This window comes from Heptranchias perlo, chromosome 1 (assembly GCF_035084215.1).
Source record: "Heptranchias perlo isolate sHepPer1 chromosome 1, sHepPer1.hap1, whole genome shotgun sequence".
NCBI classification, from domain to species: Eukaryota; Metazoa; Chordata; class Chondrichthyes; order Hexanchiformes; family Hexanchidae; genus Heptranchias; species Heptranchias perlo.
This window is the reverse complement of record NC_090325.1, coordinates 130756854-130778194: the sequence shown is the minus strand read 5'-3', so window position 1 is coordinate 130778194 and position 21341 is coordinate 130756854. Positions and strand designations below refer to the sequence as shown.

At 42.1% G+C, this 21341-nt stretch overlaps 1 protein-coding gene across 1 annotated transcript in view; it reads right to left on the bottom strand.

Moving 5' to 3' along the window:
• Positions 1 to 21341, bottom strand: part of elovl6 (ELOVL fatty acid elongase 6) — a 104896-nt gene that overhangs the window by 9741 nt on the left and 73814 nt on the right. The window contains exon 3 of the mRNA XM_067991020.1: positions 7322 to 7473. Coding sequence (XP_067847121.1) covers positions 7322 to 7473 — 152 coding nt within the window. The remainder of the gene's footprint in view (positions 1 to 7321; positions 7474 to 21341) is intronic.

Sequence of the window (21341 nt, the reverse complement as noted above, 5' to 3'; positions counted from 1 at the left end):
TCAAGAGAACAGCGTCCACGACACCACACAACCCTGCCACGGTAACCTCTGCAAGACATGCCAGATCATCGACACAGATACCACCATCACACGAGAGGACACCACCCACCAGGTGCATGGTTCATACTCCTGTGACTCGGCCAACGTTGTCTACCTCATACGTTGCAGGAAAGGATGCCCCAGAGCATGGTACATTGGCGAGACCATGCAGACGTTGCGACAACGGATGAACGGACACCGCGCAACAATCGCCAAACTGGAGGGTTCCCTCCCAGTCGGGGAACACTTCAGCAGTCATGGACATTCATCCACCGACCTTCGGGTAAGCGTACTCCAAGGCGGCCTTCGAGACACACGACAACGCAAAATCGTCGAGCAGAAATTGATAGCCAAGTTCCGCACCCATGAGGACGGCCTCAACCGGGATCTTGGGTTCATGTCACGCTACACGTTACCCCACCAGCGAACAAATGTTATCTGTTTTTAATATAACGGGTCAGTTGCTGTCTTTTCTATGTTTCTACCTCTCTATCTCTGTTTTTTTTTGTTTGTTGTTTTTTTTTGGTGATTTGTATATTCGGAGACCTTGCAGGTAACACCTGTCTGTCTGCACACTGATTGCCTTGGCAACGGGCAGTTGAAAAAACTGTCTGTAATCACCAAGCATTGTTCTGTGAATTATAAATGCGATTTCATTTCGAGGATTTCATTTTCACATCGTTCACCTGAGGAAAGAGGAAGCCTCCGAAAGCTTGTGAATTTAAAATAAAATTGCTGGACTATAACTTGGTGTTGTAAAATTGTTTACAAGAGTCCAAGAGGGTAGTGATGGGTGGGGTGAATGGGATGTGAAGATGGTCGGGGAGGTTAAACCCCAGTGGGGACGTTGGGCAGGAAGGTCACCAAAAGAGGATGGGTTAGTTGGGGTTGGTGCCTCCATGGACCCTTTGGTGACAGAAAGAGGCACAGAAAGTAGCTGAGCTTATTCAAGAAGGATTCAAGCCTGGAATGGTTATAGGGGAGTAGGAAGGCAGAGGAGTAGTGATAGGTTGCAGTAGAAATTAAGGAAAATGAAAGTCGGCGTGACTGGGCAACAGGATGGAGAGGAGAAGGACCCAAAAGAAAAAGGGAGATAGAAGAAACAGTCTTTGGTTCAATGCAGCAGCCACAATGCACATGTGAATGGACAGAAGGAATTCAGGTTATGTAGGCATGGCAGAGATTAAAAGAGACATGCCCTGGTTGTAAACAGAGGACATTCCACCTGACTCTAGGTGCTTTGTATCAGATGAATCAAAAACTGTTACACTCAATACATTCATCACCTTAATGTTACAATATCTAATTAATCAACCGTCGCCCACAGGTGCAAAACTTCACTGGGTCAACAACATCACCAAACACTAAAGCACTCCACAAAGCAAGGCTCACAAAGTCAATAGACGTCGTCTTTACTTCATTTTTAACTGCAAATGTCCCATTTTCAGCCCAAAGATCTACATACACAAATGTGGTAAAAATTTCAATAGTAGCCATGACACAAATGCAGTGACTGCCATTTATATTGCTTCAAACAACATTATTCTGTGGCGAGTGACTCACCTCCTGACTCCTCAAAGCCTTCCCACCATCTACAAGGCACAAGTCAGGAGTGTGATGGAATACTCTCCACTTGCTGGATGAGTGCAGCTCCAACAACAGTCAAGAAGCTCAACACCATCCAGGACAAAGCAGCCCGCTTGATTGGCACCCTGTCCACCATCCTAAACACTCACTCTCCCTTCGCCACCAGCACACCATAACTACAGTGTGTACCATCCACAGGATGCACTACAGCAACTCGCCAAGGCTTCTTCGACAGCACCTCCCAAACCTGCGACCTCTACCACCCAGAAGGACAAGGGCAGCAGGCACATGGGAACAACACCACCTGCACGCTCCCCTCCAAGTCACACACCATCCCGACGTGGAAATATATCACTGTTCCTTCCTCATCACTGGGTCAAAATCCTGGAACTCCCTACCTAACAGCACTGTGGGAGAACCTTCACCACACGAACAGCAGCAGTTCAAGAAGGCGGCTCACCACCACCTTCTCAAGGGCAATTAGGGATGGGTAATAAATGCTGGCCTTGCATGCGATGCCCACATCCCATGAACGAATAAAAATAAAGACAAACAGAACTTGCTAACTGAGTCTGAATGCGAATTAGAGCAGCTCAAAGGACATCTAAAAACAGCAAGTTTTTCCACTGCCCCCCCCCAATAACTAAAACCCATGAAAATAATATAAAAGCACAGAAACTTTAGGAACAGGGGAAGATAATTAGGATCAGCAATCCTGTCTGTTTTTCAGAGACCTATCTAACTTCACAGCATATTCCTGAAACCTCTCCATTTCCTTGAATCCCTTTTTGCCAGAGAATAATGGTTTAAAAGTTACTACATTGTTCTGCCCCTTGACAGATTAATGAAACGATTAAAAATGGGAAAGAATCCTAAAATTTTTTTTTAAAAAAGAGAAAAACACCACGGCACTCCAGTCTTTTCATTACTGTGAAAATGTACAGGAGTCTAGGCTTTTTTTGGCCCTGAATGAAAAGCTATTGTAGCTGATGAACAGTTGGTTGAACTTTCAACACCATGTGCACAGCTGCAAAAACAGAAGCAAAACTGCATGCATTTCCATAAATCACATGTTTTCTCATTAAACGCAGTGCACAATTATTTCAACAAATGGGACCCATGAACATCGCCATCAATGCATCCAAAAAGGAAAGAAACAGAACCACATCCAAAGAGAGCACTGTCCTTGCTAGATTTCATTTTTCTTTTTACATCAATGCAGGATCCAGTTGCGCATGTGTCTAACCCACAGCTGGCAGGGGACTAATGGGCAGATGTGCCTCTTCTACACACTCGAACACAAATTCCCAAACGGGGAGTTTCATTTTCCGATGCTTCTAATCTGCTTTCCTCTATGGATTGCTGGTTACTTCTATTCAAATGGTTTGTCCTGCAGAAATGCTTTGCCAGCCTGGAGATTTAGAAAGGGCTGTTCTCAGCACTGTTCCACCATTGGTGAATAAAAATCTAAATCTAAATCTACCAATTAGGTAGTAGCAATAAGAACAGATTTTAGAAAAGCACCAGGGTCCTGAATACTAAAAGCCAGTGGAGTGTGAAGTGTAGGAGCCAAATATAGCAGGACATGGAGGAGGGGGCTTAATGGGTAACCAGGAATGTGGAGGGCAGAGGGACAGGAGTTGTTGGGAAAGTGGGACACAGCAGTTCATGGTAGGAAATATTTCCATAGATGTATTTAGTTTTCTTAATACCTGTTTTGCTTATTAGCAAATTCAAAGAAAAAAAGTGTAGTGTGGAAGGTTTATCTGGTGCTAACTAATCAATGGCCCTTTTCCACCCATTTCCGGACCATAGGCTCTGCTTATCTGCATTATCTTTATAACAAATTTGTTTTTGTTATTTTCTTCAGTCCATGTATAGGCCATCATAGTTTTAATTGATGACACTCAAAAAGAAAAGGTGAAAATGAATGTAGAGGAGAGCGAGAGAGAGAAAAATAAACAGATAGACAAAAAGGCAAGTAAGGGCAGTTTCATTATTTGCTGTGAAGGGTGAATCTGCATGCGAACAAGCAGAAAACAAAAGTGGGTTTACAAAAGTATTCCAGAGCTTTTATATTTTGTTCCAATAAAATTAACTGTGCAAACTCCTGTAAAAGACAGCAAATTTAGAACACAACTTGGAAGGGTGATACCAATGCCCCTGTGCTTGCCAGAATGAATCTCTGTAAAGCCAGTTTGAGTCTGAAGCCTAGATTTTCCTTTATTACCATAGTTTGGAACTGAATGGCTATAAACAGACTCAAATGGACGTGCACTGTTTGTACAAAATTTTCTTAGGTCAGCTCACTAGCAAAACTTCTGATGCGGATTTGGACAGGTGTTGGAAGCAAAAAAATGGATGTCAGTGAAATTTGAAGAGACAGGAGTGTCACAATAGGATGACCAAAATTCTGAAAGCTGGAGGAGAGTTTTAAAAGGCTTCTCAACATTAGCAACCTTTGCCAAGGCCGAAGGGTCAAAGGCTTAATAAATGACAGACAAAAATTAAGGAAAAGGACTCCCAAGGTGTAGACATGAGTCTGCAGGCAAATGAGGGAAGCAACCCAGCGCTTAATCCCATTTGATGTCAGCTCAAGTGAAGGTGGTTTTGAGCTTGGTGGTCATTTCTGCCACTCAATACCATCATTCTCATGGGTCAGCAGTATGGCATGCCTGCAAGCAAATGGAGCCAAATTTCAGGCCACAGATGGCCCATACCATCAATGGATATGCCAGCCACATGCTGCATTGTAACTGGAGGTATCCTTGCAGCAGGTGGCATGGCTCTGCATCTGGTTCACTACTGACCCAGAGAAGGTAGGTCATTGCCAGGTCGGTGTGCCAGGCCTGAAAAAAATGGTTGGTGGCACCTTGGGTGCAGCAAATTAGGCTTACATTTGATCACACTGGCAACGTGGTGTGCCAATTTCCATGCAGGGCAACTGGAAGCATAACATATTATGATAGGGATACTTCCAAGGTAGCATCAAACATCATGGTTACTCAGATAGAATCATAGAAAGGTTACAGCACAGAAGGAGGCCATTCAGTCCATCGTGTCTGTGCCAGCTCTATGCAAGAGCAATCCAGCTAGTCCCACTCCCCCACCCTATCCTCGTAGCCCTGCAATTTTTTTTCCTTTCAAGTACTTATCCAGTTCCCTTTTGAAAGCCACGATTGAATCTGCCTCCACCACCCATCCTGGCAGTGCATTCCAGATCATAACTACTCGCTGCGTAATATATTCACTTAACTTAGTGAAGCCATCGATTCTGCTGTCCTAGCTTCCTTTGGAAAGAGCCTCCAGCATGAACAAATTGACTGCTAATGTGAGGACTATTCACTTATGTCTGTGGAGCTGGTACTGGCAGGTGAGCACAGAGCATCTTTTGTGCAGCCTGCGATCCCTCTGAATGTCCCCCTTTCTTCCACAAAGCATGTCAAATGGGTAGTAGGGAGATTTTTAAACCAAAAATAGTAATGGGGAAATTTTAAAAAATAATTAACGCAAAGATTCATGAAAACTTAACATGCCAGCAGAAAAAAAAATTGAAAAACAAAAATTTATTGAAATATGAAGGATTAAAGTTAATTACCGTGGCTCTTTAAGCCACCTACTCCACAGCCAATTCCTCGAAACCCTGGATGCTCATTTCAATTGGATGTTCTTCAGACTTGACGCTCTGCTTACTCCAACAATGGGCATGTAGGACAGACATGCTGCCAAACATATATTTAAATGAAGCACCCATCTGTTTGAGGCAGTAACTTCCAATTTTGCGGGAGCCTACAACGTCAGCTGTGGCTCAGTGGCAGCACTATCGTCTCTGAGTCAGAAGGTTATGGGATCAAGTCCCACTCCAGTGCAGTATAGAGGAGGTGCTATCTTTTGGATAAGACATTAAACCGAGGCCCCATCTGCCCTCTCAGGTGGCCATAAAGAATCCCATTGCACTATTTCAAGAGTAGGGGAGTTATCCCCAGTATCCTGGCTAATATTTATCCCTCAACCAACATCACTAAAATAGATGATCTGATCAATTATTTCATTGCTGCTTATGGGACCTTGCTGTGCGCAAATTGACTGTCGTGTTTCCCTACAATAGTGATTACACTTCAAAAGTACTTCATTGGCTGTAAAGTTCTTTGGGACATCCTGAGGCTGTGAAAGGCACTATATAAATACAAGTATTTTCTTTTTTCTTATACCCACTAGAAACTATGCCGGGGTGGGCAATCCAGCAGGAAGGAACTCCTATCCATTTTTCTAATACCAGCCACCCAGTTTACATCGCAAGAGTGGGTGTCCAGCAATGGAAAATACAGGCCTGAATGTCCTTTTGGCTGGAGCAGAGCCATAGTAATAAAAGTAACTAAAAGCAGGTCAAATCAGCAAAGGAACACTCAAGTTATAGTTACAATAAACAAATAAAGGCATCAGATATTAAATTTGCCGAGCAGGTAGCAACATTCCACTGCAAAATGCACTGTAAAGGCATGGTCATGCTTTGTCAATGGGAAAACCAATTTTAGAAGTGCCAACTTTTAACTGCAGTACCTATTACACCTGTAGGTGGGGTTGTGATCAATGCTTATAAATGTAAAAAAATCCCATCACATAGTATTAGTTGAACATCATCCTCCATCTCCATTACAAAGGCCATTGGATGGTAGTCCAGGAATCTGTTTGCCCTTACCACAGTCTCTCTGGACCAATCTGTGTAACTTGTTCCTGAAGTGCAGCAGTCCAATATAAAGGCAAATGTTTATAAAATGCTAATCTTTCAATCTGTGGTGAAAGGTTAAAGTCAGATTTTAAACTTTTGGAAAAAGTGGCCAAAACAATGTAAATGGTCATATGTAGACGTCCACTACAGCAAAGTGCCCTATCTGACATAAATTGATCCTATGGAAAAATCCTCCCCTCAAATGCCTCCTCCCCTCTCCAAGCAATTTTAGAGAGATGCCCCATCCCTGCAATTGCTAAACATCAATCAGCATGAACACCCCCAAGGCGGGTGCAACATCTGCAATTGAAAGACCAGTATGACTGGTCTGGGGGTTGGGAGAACTCCAGTCCTGGAATTCCACATCTCAGGCCATGACCTTTCTTACACCATTGGCCTTATTTATAAATATATTTAAAAGAGATGTTATTGAGCAGGTAAATCAAGGATATTAAAGCAAAAAAAAAAATTGCTTCACGAAATAAAGTGCAAACTTTTCCAAGCAGGTTGAATGCTGTTGCAGCAAAATTTAAATCTTTGAACAGCATCCTTTCAGGGATTGAGGTGGGGCGAGGCAGCAGATAGGCAGTTCCAAGTTTGGAAAGAACAATGCAACCGAACAGGACCAGGCAGCAGCAGTTCTAGATGGTTTGAGCAGTCTGGGATAATGCAGTGAATGATGTAGTTGCAATCATAATATTGTTTATAATAGCTTTCACCCAGAAACTGGAATAAAGCCAAGTTATTCCTATTTCGCCTGGTCCACAATGAGTCTTTTTCTTTTTTTCATTGTTCTATGATGAACACAAGAATGCCTTTAATAGAGTGAGAACAAAACAAGTGTTTGAATAATGTTAGACTGGTCCAGTGGCAGCGTCCCAGTGACACTATTTCTATAAACATGATTTTCACCACACAATTAGTCCAGAGCATGCAGCAAAAACACAAACTTTCTTCCATACTCACCTAGCTCAGGTGCCTTGCTCAACACAAATGCGTATGCCCAGAATTTACTGATCGGGCCATTGTAGAAGCCTTGGTCACATACCGATTGCTTCAAGCCGCTGGTCGTCAGGATGTATACCATGTATGCTCCGGTTCGGACAGCACCAATAATACTTTGTGGAAAGAAAGGACAAAATTATGTGGCACAATATTACAATAATGAAGATATTTAGCTTTGGCAACCATATTTTTCTTCAAAACTATGCAAATGAACCATTATCAAACAAACAGAAAAAAATCTTACAGCAACTACATTTTATAATGTTTCTGTATAATAAATGTGCAGATTTTTTGACTTTGGTGGGTCCTGTGTAAATTGGCTTCCATACCACGTGAAATTAAGCAAGAGACACTAATGCACATCAGTTAGCTACCTCAGAAAGAGAGACTCTGAAATCGTTTTGAAACTTCCTGAAAGTCCACAGATTCAAGAACCGCATGAATTAAGGTGACTGGGTTGCTCACAAGTTGGTTCATTGATTTGGCTTTTCTATTCTTACAGGTACGGATAGAAGAATTTTACTGCACATTATCCTAGACATTCAAAAACATCTTTAGTCTCAGAATACAAGCAATACATTCGATAAGGTGCCACAGAAGAGGTCGTTACACAAGACTAGGCTCATGGGATTGGGGGTAATATATTAGCATGGATTGAAGATTGGTTTACAGACAGGAAACAGAAAATAAGAATAAACAGGTCATTTTTGGGTTGGCAGGTTGTAATTAGTGGGATGCTGCAAGGATCAGTGCTTGGGCCTCAGGTGTTTACAACATACATCAATGACTTAGATGAGGGGACCGAGAGTAATGTATTCAAGTTTGCCAACAATACAAAGCTAGACGGGAGAGTAAGCTGTGAGGAGGACGCAAAGAGACTGCAAAGGGATATAGACAGGTTAAGTGAGTGGGCGAGAAGGTGACAGAAGGAGTATAATGTGGGGAAATGCAAAATTATCCACTTTGGTAAGAATAGAAAAGCACAATATTTTTTAAAACGTGGGAGATTAAGAAATGTTGGTAGTCGCAGTGATTTGGGTGTCTTTGTGCATGAATCACAGAAAGTTAACATGCAGGTATAGCAAGCAATTAGGAAGGCAAATGGTATGTTAGCCTTTATTGCATGGGTGTTGGAGTATAACAGTAAGGAGATCTTGCTACAATTATATAGGGCTCTGGTGAGACCACGCCTGGAGTACGGTGTACAATTTTGGTCTCCTTACCTAAGGAAGCCGTAGGAGGTGGTGCAACGAATGTTCACTAGTTTGATTCCTGGGATGAGAGGGTTGTTCTATGAGGAGAGGTTGAATAGAATGGGCCTATATTCTCTGGAGTTTAGAAGGAGAGGTGATCTCATTGAATAAAATTCTTAGAGGCATTGACAGGGTAGATGCTGAGAGGCTGTTTCCCCTGGCTGCAGAGTCTGGAACAAGGGGTCATAGTCTCAAGATAAGGGTCGGCCATTTAGGACTGATATGATGAAAAATTTCTTTACACAGAGGGTTGTGAATCTTTGGAATTCTCTACCCCAGAGGGCTGTGGATGCTCAGTCGTTGAGTATATTCAAGACAGATCGATGGATATTTGGACACGAAGGGAATCGAGGGATATGGGGATAAGTCAGGAAAGTGGAGTTGAGTAGAATTATTGAATGGCTGATCAGGCTCGAGGGGCCGTATGGCCTACTCCTGCTCCTATTTCTTATGTTCTTATGCCAAGCCTTGCAGTCTCTTGATTTTACATTCTCAATAAAAACATCCCAAACCTCTCTGATTGTTGCAATTCTAAACCATGTGTTAGTCTGTGGTTGAATGTGCAGTTATGTGCTACATTTTAAAAAAGATGTATAAAATTCACAAATTTCATTATGAAAGTCACCCAAAGGATGTAATCAGCAAGTCCAGCACTAACATTTGAACACCTTTTTTGTGAAAGAAGGGAAATAGTAGCACATTGGTGTTTGATGCATCTTGGCCAACAATCGCAACACAATGTGTTCAGAAACCTGGCAGGTCCACAACTCCTACACTGCCTAACTTGCCCTATTGTTGGACACAGTCATAAGATGCAAGTTTTCAGCATCCTGGTTTTTATCTGGAATACAACTGCATGCAGCTAGCTACGCATGGGAAAAGTTACAAAAGCTGAAATCTAAAGTAAAGTTGAAGTAAGGAAACAGATGCTTGCCAATCATAGTTCACCCAACTCGCTGCACCCTCCTCCCCAAACAAGAGCCACAGACTGACTCAGTGCAGCACCATCTTAAACAGTTTGTTTCATTTCATTTGCTTTGGCATCCTCCATAGGAAAATAAAGTGGGTACTTTTTGTTTCGATAAGATCAAACGTATTAAAGTAACTGGTAAAATATTATGATGTGGAGATGCCGGTGATGGACTGGGGTTGACAATTGTAAACAATTTTACAACACCAAGTTATAGTCCAGCAATTTTATTTTAAATTCACAAGCTTTCGGAGGAAGGAGAAAATCTCCGAAAGCTGGTAAAATATTAATCATCAAAGGTCCACGACCACACAACGAGGCTGTTGCAAAAGTGAATAGGGTTTAGGATGTACAGCTAGGACAATTAAATATAAAACTAGATGTACAATCCTTTCCTTTGTACAAGGCTTTAGTCCAGCTGCATCCAAAATATGGCACTCAGTTTGGTCTCCTGACATGGTGTGAGCTATCAAGGCCCTAGAAAAAGTTCAGAGGAGGACCACACAATTGATACCTAGTTTAAGGGCCCTTAGTTATCAGGACAGGCTTATAGAACTAGGGCTTTTTACTTTATGATGGATTTGTGGCGCATGTAGGTTGCACCATAGTGGGATGAGACAGGCTTGATGGACCAGCTGGTCTTTTCCTGTTCTTTTTGCATGTTTGTTCTTAATGACATAGAAATTTATAATATTTATACTATATTGTATGATGTGTGCTTTATTTTAAAAAAAAGCAAGGGTTGCTGGAAATACAGAATGTGAATTGCACACACTTCCGTTGAATGACCTGTACTCAGATGATACATACCAGCTATGCACAGCAGTCACTAAGAACTACAGCAGCACTTCCACCTGTGTATCCACATGCTATTAAAGAGAAGCAGGAACTATACTGTGCAACAACAACAACAAAAAAATCTGGTCTTTATTTTAAAAAAAGATGTTGAGTCAATAAACTTGAACTAAATTATAGTGAAGAAATGTCAAGTGATATTTTTATTTTCAAATGGTTACATCTAGTTATGGGTTATGAGAGAGAGAGATGGTTTAAGAAAAATAACGCTAATAAGCCTAAGACAAATAAGCCTAAAACATGCATTGGGCTGTCGCTGTTAATTTAAGCATTTATAGATTCTAGCTAAGTATTTATAGCATCAAAATGAACTGCTTACCCCAGCAGTCTGTTTTGAGAGACACATCAGCTGGGATTCTAGAAGCAAGGTAACAGCATATTACTGTACAGTGGTATCCTTGCAATATTACTTATTTATATATAAAAATCTGTGTGGTACTATAAATACACTATAATAGTCACAGGGGTGGAATTTATCACAATGGCATTAACCACCATATCAATTAAGCAGTAATGGCCAAATAATCGACAAATTTATTACTTAGCTGCAGAAAAATGTTGTAATTGCAGATTTTTTTTGTTCCAAAAATTTGAATCTACTTGTGCCAATGCATGTTTAGCCTTCCACAAAAGTTTTCTGTGAGGGCAGTGGGATTACTTTTTTGAACTGTAAATTCAAGCCCTGATACAGCACGTAAAAGATTTAAAATTATTTAAAAAAAACTATTTTCAGGCAAAATTTAAGTACAGCTAGACAGGGAGAAAACAGCTTTGATAAACAAACCATCATGCAAATGTTAGGCAATTCTTACATCTCTTGTCAACCTATCATATTACTCTACTTTCCTGTATGTTGAAACAAATTGTGTGCTGTCTTAGTGCTAAATACTGTGCATTAGTGTACCTCATAAAAATTAGACATGCTTTTCAGGTGAGGACCTACATAAATGTATCTTTTTCAGTACACCTACAGAATAATCTCCCTTTCATATACAACAGAACTATACTTAATTATTGTCTGTTGAAAATACAATGCACTTAAGTGGAATCTATTGACCTCTGTCCAATAAATTCATGCCACAACCAACCAGACAATTTGCCACTGAATGTAATGAGAATTCCTAAAATGCTCAGAAGCAACTAGTACACAATGAGAAAAGCACCACAATTTATTTTGTGTGGGCGCTTTCACTGATGCTGTAAATCCTGTCTGGCTGCATTCAAGCAACTTCTCCCATGCTGTATAATGCTGGCAAAGACAATGGTTGTTTTTCCTTCTGCTCCAGATTTACTGAGCTTCAAAAAACTGAATCTATAGGCTATAAAATATGCTAATTATCAGAAAAGATGATGTTTAACCTTCATGGAGCTCCTAGTCTGGATTCTAAAGTATATGCCCAATTTGTTTCATTTCAGATCTGACTTTGTTGCTAGGGGAACAAAAGCCATCATGTATCTACTTGCCTTATGGGCTAATGAACACAAATTGCAAAACAATAAACAGACAAATGATGAGTTTAAAAGTTTGATTATTGCGGCGATCTTAAAATATTCAAGCTAATAAATGAATTGAGTGAACTTTGTTAGACTAAAAAATTAATGGTGACTTTTTCCTTTAATATTTAAAATTGGTCTAATGTAAATGGATACAGCAAATTAAAACATCAGGAACAAAAATAAAGATAAATAGCACCTTTCACAGGGAGCTTGGATTATTTACGAAAAAAAACTAGAGTAGAGCCATGTTAATTCTAATAAGATTGAAATATTTCCATACACAAAACCCTTTCCCTTCAGTGGAATGTAAAATATGATAGTTAAGATATAAACTAGAGATTAAAAAAAAGACCAACAGCTTAGTCCATGGATAATTCTTCCTTTTCACAATGTAAAACCAAGTCAGTCAATGAAATCACTATGCAAATAAGTCCCTTTGGATGACGATCAAACCTTCAGTCCAATGATTAGCAAACAACAAAATATTTATTGCTTTGCTACTTCTAAGATGGGCACATTAGACAGAAGGCACAATTTTTACACAGAGGATAAAAAAAACCTAATTAAAGCAGCACCATTGCACTAATTCACAATTCATGTGATTTCAGTAGCAGTAATTGCTGGCACTTGACCAATCAGGCAAACCATTTAAAAACAATATTTCAATGACACTTGATGCAATTAATGTTAAATGTTATTTCTTGGCTCAGAGGACTGTGGGTAAGAGAAAGGAAATAGTGGCAAGCATTCGCCTTTAGACTGCTAGCAGGTGCAGGGACATCAGTCTCCCAGGGGTTAGACCTGTTTTGTTTTCAATTCACACACTGATCTGAAACAAAATACATTGAATTACATAGAAATAACAACACGCAAACAGGCCGTTTAACCCACCCAGTCTGTGTTGGTGTTTATCCTTCACATGAGCAGTAGTCCTAATCCTATGTGGCTGCTTTGTTCCCATCTCTCTATTTATCCAGCTATCTAACCTATTATTAAATGTTGACTTGGCCTCTGCTTCAATCACTAACTCGAGTAGTGCATTCCACAGCCTCACAACTCTCCTTGCAAAAAATCTTTCTTGCTCTCTGACCTAAATCTCTTTGCATTATAATCCTATATCAAGGTGTCAGCCTTGGCTCAGTGGTAGCAGTCTCGCCTGAGTCAGAAAGTCAAGTCCCACTTCTGAGACTTTAGCACATAATCTAGGCTGACACTCCAGTGCAGTACTGAGGGAGCGCAGCACTGGTGGAGCTGCTGTCTTTTGGATGAAATGTCAAACCGAGGCCCTGTCTGGTCTCAGGGGGACATAAAAGACCCTACGGCACTATATGAACAGCAGGGAAGTTCTACCAGTGTCCTGGTCAATATTCATCCCTCAACCAACATCACTAAAAAGAGATTATCTGGTCATTGCTGTTTGTGGGACCTTGCTGTGTACCAAGTCATTACAACAGTGACTATACCTCAAAAGTACTTCATTGGCTTTAAAAACACTGGGATGTCCTAAGGTTGTGAAAGGTGCTATGTAAATGCAAGCCCTTTCCTATATCTATGTCCCCTTCTTCTGGGCCTCAATCACTGGAAACAATGTGCCCGATATTAGGAGGGCGGCGGGCTGGCAGCGGGGGGGGTCGACTGGGCGCGTGGGTTAATTGAAGGTACTTACCTTTGCTTCCGGGTTTCGCGCTGGAAAGCTGCGCAGCGGGCGGACTGCGCATGTGCAGCATAGGCTGTCAGCTGGAGGAGCCCTATTTAAAGGGGCAGTACTCCACTGACTGATGCTGCAGAAAATAGGCAAAATTACAACATGAAGCAGCCCAGGGGGAAAGGGGGAGGACAGAGATCTTCTCCCCGGTGGGCAGGAGGAAGCGGCCTGCCTCTGCCACCAAGAAGGCCTGGCTCAAGATGGCAGAGGAGGTCACCAGCACCACCAACATATCACGCACGTACATACAGTGCAGGAGGCGCTTCAATGACCTAAGTACATCAGCCGAAGTGAGTACACTTACTCTTTCCCCTACACTCCATCTGCCACATCACCGCCCCCACCCCACATCTCCTTCTACACTGCCAACACTACCCTGTCACATCACTCCTCACACCCACTCAAAGCTCATCCTCATCTTACCTGCACTTACTCACCTCGCCAGTACTCCTCCCGCCACTACCACTCAACCCAATCCTCATACAATCTAATGGCTCTATCTCATACTCACCCTCTCATGCATCTCTTTCACGGTCAGCCTCACTCAACCTGCCACTACCTGTGCTGCAGCCACAGGGCATGCATCACATATGTGCAGTAGGAAGTGTAAGGCAAACGTGTCATGAGCATGAAGGGGATGCACAAGGGTGTTGAGGGTTTATCATGGTTTTTACTTATATTTAATGTCTGATCAACTCATATTACATATTATATCGTCACCACTACTGCCACATCTTTGCGAATCTTGTCTGGTTTGTGCAATAATGCCCTTTCCTGAGGATCACTATGAAGACCCACAACTGATGCCACTCATTGTGTCACTGCAGAGTGGGTGTACGTGTATTTGTAGGGCTCTTTTGTGCAGACGACTGGGAGATGGCGATGTCCCCAGTGGCACCCTGGAAGGATTCGAAGGAGAAGTTGTTGAGGGCAGTGGTGACTTTGAGAGCAACAGGTAAGAAGATGGTGCTCGGGCCAGCCGGGAGCAGCTCGGCATGAAGGAGGCTGCAGATGTCCACGACTACATGTCGAGTGACCCTGAGCCTCCGTGTGCACTGCTGCTCAGAGAGGTCCAGGAAGCTGAGCCTCGGTCTGTAGACCCTGTGGCGAGGGTAGTGCTTTCTGTGACACATCTCTCTCTGCGGTTTCCCTCCCTCCTGCTGTACAGGTGGATGTGTCACAGCACTGTGTTGTGGAGCTCCACGTGTCAGAGGTGGACGGCGAGGCTGGTGATGCTGTTCGTCCTCCGAGGAGGTCATGACTGCAGCTACGGCGGCCCCCATCCGGAAGATGTACATTTGAAGGGGTCCGCAAGGTAGGTACATGTGTCTGGACACCGGGGTAAGTGTGCAAGTTGGTGAATTTTGTTGTTAGGAGGAGGGTGGTGGAGGCCAAACTTTGTCCAAAGTGACAGAGTGGCCTCCTGCAATGGGTGAGGGTCCCCCCACCGCCCCCACCCCTGTCAAATGGACCTTTGCAGCTGCCACAGGCTGATGGCTGCAACACATCCATTTCAACTGGGAGTGTTTCCCCCAGTACGGGAAACAGTCCCAGTTGACTTGAAACTCCCACCCCTCCTAAAATACCAGGTCAATCAGGTCTGTAAATGACCTGAAGTACCTAATTCATTACTTAAAGCCGGCGGGAGTCCCACATGTGGGGGCTGCGCGCGCATCTAAGCGCGTCACTGGGGAACCCGGAAGTGGGCGGGTTGGAGCCAGGCTCCGGACCCGCCCCGGGAATCCCCGATTTTCGGAGCCCCCCCGCCACGAACGCACTCGCTCAGGGGTGCGAAAATCGAGTCCAATCTGTTTCTATTTTACTCTGTCCCATCCCTCCATAATTTTAAGCATCTTTATCAAAATACTCTGCAATCTCCTCTGTTCAAATAAAAACAGCCCCAATTTGTCAAGTCTTCCTTCGTATTTTCTCACATTGGTGAATCTGCGCTGCACCCTCTCAATTGCCTCAAGATCCTTCCTATACTGTGGAGCCTAAAACTGGACACCAACAGTGGTCTTATTATGGTTTTATATAGATTCACCATTATATCTCAACTGTTATATTCTATACCTGCGGCCATGAAACCAAGTATTTCATTAGCTATTTTTAATAGCCGTATCCACTTGGTGTTGTTTTTAATACCTTGTAAACCTGAACTCCAAAATCCCTCTGCTTCTCCATATCACCCAGCCTGTCTCCATTCAAAGTATAATTAATTTTTAAACCAAAATGTACCACCTCACATTTTCTCACTTTGAATTCCATCTGCCACTTTTTTGCCCATTCCACCATATAATCAGTATCCTCTTGCAGTTTTGTTTTGTCCTCAGAATATTTGTTATGCCTCCTGTTTTAGTATTGTCTGCAAATGTGAACAGCACTCCCTCTAATCATATAATTACTGTGTCAATCAATGATTTGGATATAAGAGGTCCCAAGACAGAACCATGTGGGACATCGCCACCCACTTCCAACTATTTTGTCAAACCACCCTCTTCTCCTGCTCTACTTGCTCCTTTTTAAACCAGTTTTTAAATCCAATTTTCTATCCTCCCCGTAATTCCATATCCCTTCGTCTTCTCCAATAGCGTTCCATGTGGTAGTTTGTCAAAGGCTTTCTGAAAGTCCATATATGCCACATTCACTGCATTTTCCCTGTCTAACATATTTGACATCTTCTCATGTAATATCAGGTTTGTCAAGCATGATCTTCTTTCCTGAAATCTGTGCTGACTGCTTCTAATTATTTTCTGTTCATCTAGATATTTAGTAATTTCACCTTTAATTATCTGATGGGCTTTTACTTTTTTGACCAGTCTGCCATGTGGGACCTTGTCAAAAGCCTTGCTAAAATCCAATGCACATTACATCGAATGCGTTACCCTCATCGACCCTCCTTGTTACCTCCTCAAAAAATTCAATCAAGTTAGTAAGACATGACCTTCCCATAACAAATCCATGCTGACTGTCTTTTCTAAGTGACGGTTTATTCTGTCCCTCAGAATTGATTCCAATAATTTGCCCACAGCCGAGGTTAGACTGACTGGCCTGTAATTACTCGGTCTATCTTTTTCTCTCTGTTGGGAAGGAGCGATGGTTCAAAAGATAATCACTGCTTGGGATTGTGACTGTGACCCTCGCTCAGTAGTAAGTATAATGGTATAGTATCAAGCAGAGACTTATCACTGAAAGATGAACTATAAACTCTATGGCCCAAACATGCTTAGATGAAAGATGTTTGTGGAACAATTTTAGCATCCGTAACAGGCTTATCTGGGTGAATGGTGAAAAGATCAAGCTTTCTTGATTCTTGCTCTTAAAACAAAACCAGTTACCCAATGGCAAGATGCACTGGTGCTATGCAGTGGTAAGGCTTTGAAGAAAGTTCTTATTCATACACAGATTAAACTTGTGCACAATGGCGGCCATGGAGTCAAGGGTGGTGACAGAGATACAGCTGGTTGTTGTCACCATTAATGCGAAAGCTGGCCTCATGTTACATATATTGACTGGTCACTGTCGAGTAGGCGGCCCTGGGTGGAGTGTTGATGTGCAAGATCATGAGGCCAGGAAATTGGAGAGAGGGAGAGCAGTCAGACTGTATTGAGCCTAAGCAAATAGGAGATTTCATCTGGAGAACTTGGGAGGGTGATAAACAAGAAGGACTTTGAAGAAGAGGAAGGAGGGTGGTAGAGACCAAGGTTCTCAAAGGAGAATAAGGCATCAGAAGTAAGGAGACAGAACAGGGAACGTGGCAAAGAGAGCTAAGTCACCACCACAGCGGAACATGTGTCCAGGCTGTGTAGTCTCAGTACGGGGAAGGAGTCAATGTTTGTGAGCTAAGTTTCTGTATGGCCCAGGATGTTAATCCAGAATGAGGGTTTGGATAGGTAATATCAAACCCATCTAGCTGTTTGGGTTGAGTGGACGGGGGTTGGGGTCAGTAGAGAGGAGGACGGGGGTGAGGTTGGAGAGGTCAACTCCCAGGGAAGGCTGTGGGAGGGATTTGCATTAAGATAGTGTGACATGATGGGGGTCCACTAAGTGTCAGCTGTGGCGGCACTCTTGCCTCTGAGACAGAAGGTTGCAGATTCAAGTCCCACTCCAGGGACTTGAGCACAAATTCTAGACTGACACTTCCGTGCAGTACTGAGGGAGAGCTGCACTACTGGAGGTGCCGTCTTTCAGATGAAACATTAAACCGAGGCCTCATCTGCCCTCTTAGCTGGAGGTAAAATATCCCATGGCACTAATTTGAAGATGAGCAGGGGAGTTGTCCCGGTGTCCTGGCCAATATTTATCCCTCAACCAACATCACACAGATTATCTGGTCATTATTACATTGTTGTTTGTGGGACCTTGCTGTGCGCAAAGTTCCTACATTACAACGGTGACTACACTTCAAAAATACTTCATTGGCTATAAAGCACTTTGGGACATCGAGGTTGTGAAAGGCGCTATACAAATGCAAGTCTTTCGTTTATAGGGAAATGCAATAGCGCAGTCTGCTGCTTTGGGAGAGCTTGCAAAACGAAATGCGGTGGTTATGGCAGAAGACGCGTGGTGTAGAGCAGAGGGAAACTGTGGGCCTGTGGAGGAATTACTCAATCCTAGGCTAGCAGTAAGAAAGGTGGTCAGTGAAGGATTAGCAGTGAGTTGGAGCACGATGCGGTAGATTAAAAATATAGGAACTGTTGATAACAGAAACCAAAAAAAAGGGATATGAAGGAAGGGGAAAGCAGAACAGGATCAAGAAGTAGCCAACAATCAGAAGGAGGGGGCCCAGCAGATCAGGGCTGCAGCAACAGTTGAAGCATACACACAGTGGGCAGAGAGAAGTGACTGAATTACATGGACAAATTGGATAACTTATGCATGACTGTAAGAGTCCATAGTATCGCCCATCAAGACGGGCCTGATAGGGGTCCAGGCTTGGTGGCGGTCAGAGAAAGAGTTTGGCTGATGGGAGGGGTGAAGTGTTGGCTTGCTGGCAGTCAGATTCTGAGTCCTGGCTCACTGACAGTGAGAGTACCAGGACTAACATTGAGAGCTGGACCTTTACTGTCCTGCGATTTACTTTCATTTACACCTTCCATCCTTATTTGGTGGTGATAGTAGTTGGGATATTTTTGAGGCTGAATATTCACTTCAGTGCTCGCACAAGCACGCAAGTAGGAAGAGTGAGAAAGGGAAAGTGCATATTATACGGAAGAGTTTTAAATTAGTTATTAATTCAAAAGCAGTGTTTGGTTGTCAAACTGTTCATATATTTATGAGAAATATGTGGTGTATTTAAGTGTGTTGATGTTTAAGAAGCTACAGAATAAGAAAAAATATTAGAAGGATATTTTTGATTGGATGGAGGTGTGGAGGAAATGTTTTTAAATAAAAACAAATGTTCATTGGACTGTAAACCTGAGTATTGGCTGAAGTGCATCACTGAATTATGTACAGTTGAATAATGTATTAGTTTATTTAGTTGACTAGACAAACTATATCAATGATTTGTGGAAGAGGAGAAATGTGGGAGAAAACATCAGCAGGTTTATTGAAATAAAAACCAGCCTGGCCAGTAGAGAATTGTTTACAGTCAATATTGTTTGGATTAGCAATAAATTGTTATGAATTTCATAAATCTTTTTGGAAAGGTAATACAGGAAAAGGGGTTGTTTCTGTGTTAAAAATTTAGGCAGGCAAAATTAAATTTATAGGGAGATTAAAAGGATTGTTTATACCTATGCAGTAGAGGCCTGAAATGCAAAGGATCATTCACACCTGTGAAGCAGATAAGAAAGTAGCACGGGACAGCAAGGCTCTGGACCAGAAGAGGCCGCAAGAATCCAAGAAGCAGAGGATACTGAATTAGGCCTCAAGTAGCATAGGAAGCTACAAGGGACATCTGTGCTGCAGAAGAAAGCGGCAGAGGATACAATGGCCACACAAAGTGGCTGCTGGAATCCTGGAGGTGCAGCATTCTCAGTCAGCGAGGCCAGAAGCAGTGGCAGGAAGTACTATGGGATACCTATCCTGCATAAGAAAGCAGCAGGTTGCTAGGGCTCATGTGCCCACGGGAAGTCAGGAGGGGGAACATATCAAATTATTTTTTAAAAAGCAGAGCTGGCAACAAATTTATAAAAAGATTTACTGTGCAAAAAACAAGGAAATGGGAAGAAATTTACGAAGAGTTTCTATGCAAGAAAAAAATGGGGAGGTAGAAACAAAATGGTAGGTAGAGCTGGGTGACTCATGCCACAATGCTTCCAGTAGTGGGAAGCCTACAAATGCACCATGACAGGCAACTAACTGTTTACATACAAATTGATTTTGAAGCATTTCTATTATAAATGTTTACAGACAGTTTACACGATAAATGTTGACATAAAAACATTGCTGAAAAATCGTAACAGTTGAAGGTTTGGTGGACATCATATTCAATACATAGACAGAGATACACAGATTATATACAGAGATATATTCAGCCCCTCGAGCTTTCAATTAGATCATCGCTGTTCTAACCTCAACATCATTGACCTGCCTTTGCTCCATATCTCTTGATACTTTACTGCTATAATATGTGCAGAACATGAATACTCGCACTAACATGGACAATTGCTATTGATTGTTGCTGCTGTATTACTGCTGTGTTGAGGAGCTCATTTCTTAAAGTGAGCTTACATACCCACTAGTGTACGGGGAAGATGTGTCTGCTTTAAAGTAAATGTGCCAATGAAGGAATTTATTTAGTACTAAAGACAGTCACTTTCTATGAGCACTGTTTTTTGTACTATGTACTTCACACCAGAATTTGCTTCAAGACGACTTGATGTTGTTTCTGTGAGGTCACATGGAAAATGAAGCCCAGGATGCCATTTGTCAGTAATTCATAGATTGCACGTAATATATATAACCTCAACCTTTTACTATGTTATGCTTCCAGAGCAAAATAAATATAATTTTATACTGAAAAACACAAGTACTTAGCTCCATGTACAAGTGCTTTCTTGAAACTTCCTCCTGTGCTCTACAATACAGACACATTGTTGGAAGCAGATGTGGCATGCACATTAACGTCAAGAGAAAGCACTCTCATAACAATTAGCTACATCCACATACCACTGGAGAGAGAATAATGGAATCCTGGGGCAATTACATTACAGAAATCTCATTGAGGGAGGTAGGTAAAATCATAAACCTCAGGAGCAAAACTCAAGCTGTTTACAACTGCCACTGAACTTGGATGGGAGTAGACTTGAAATCACTCCCAGGAATCCATTATTTTTGTAACCTATACTTTCAAGTTCACAGGCATGGTATTAATTCTTCTTGGGTCCATCTTTTTACTAGCAACATATCAAGACACTTTGTACTGAAGAATTCAGGCTATGATGTATTTACTGAGTGATAACCAATAGCTGAGAGGGAAGTGCGGAAAAGTTACATTCCAATATTTCTAAAAATGTTAAGTGTAATGTGGAAATATATGCTGGAGACTTATGAAAACTTTTCTAACGCACTGAAAACCAACACATAAAAAAACAGTAGTCATAGAAAACAGATGCATTCTGCTCCAGATTATACATTTCTGGAATTTTTTGGCTAGTTCAGTGTCTTACAACTTGGTAAAGGGATACTCAACTGATCAGTAGTGCCGTGACAATGAATGTTCTTACACTGTACAGATTTGGGTCTTCTGACTCA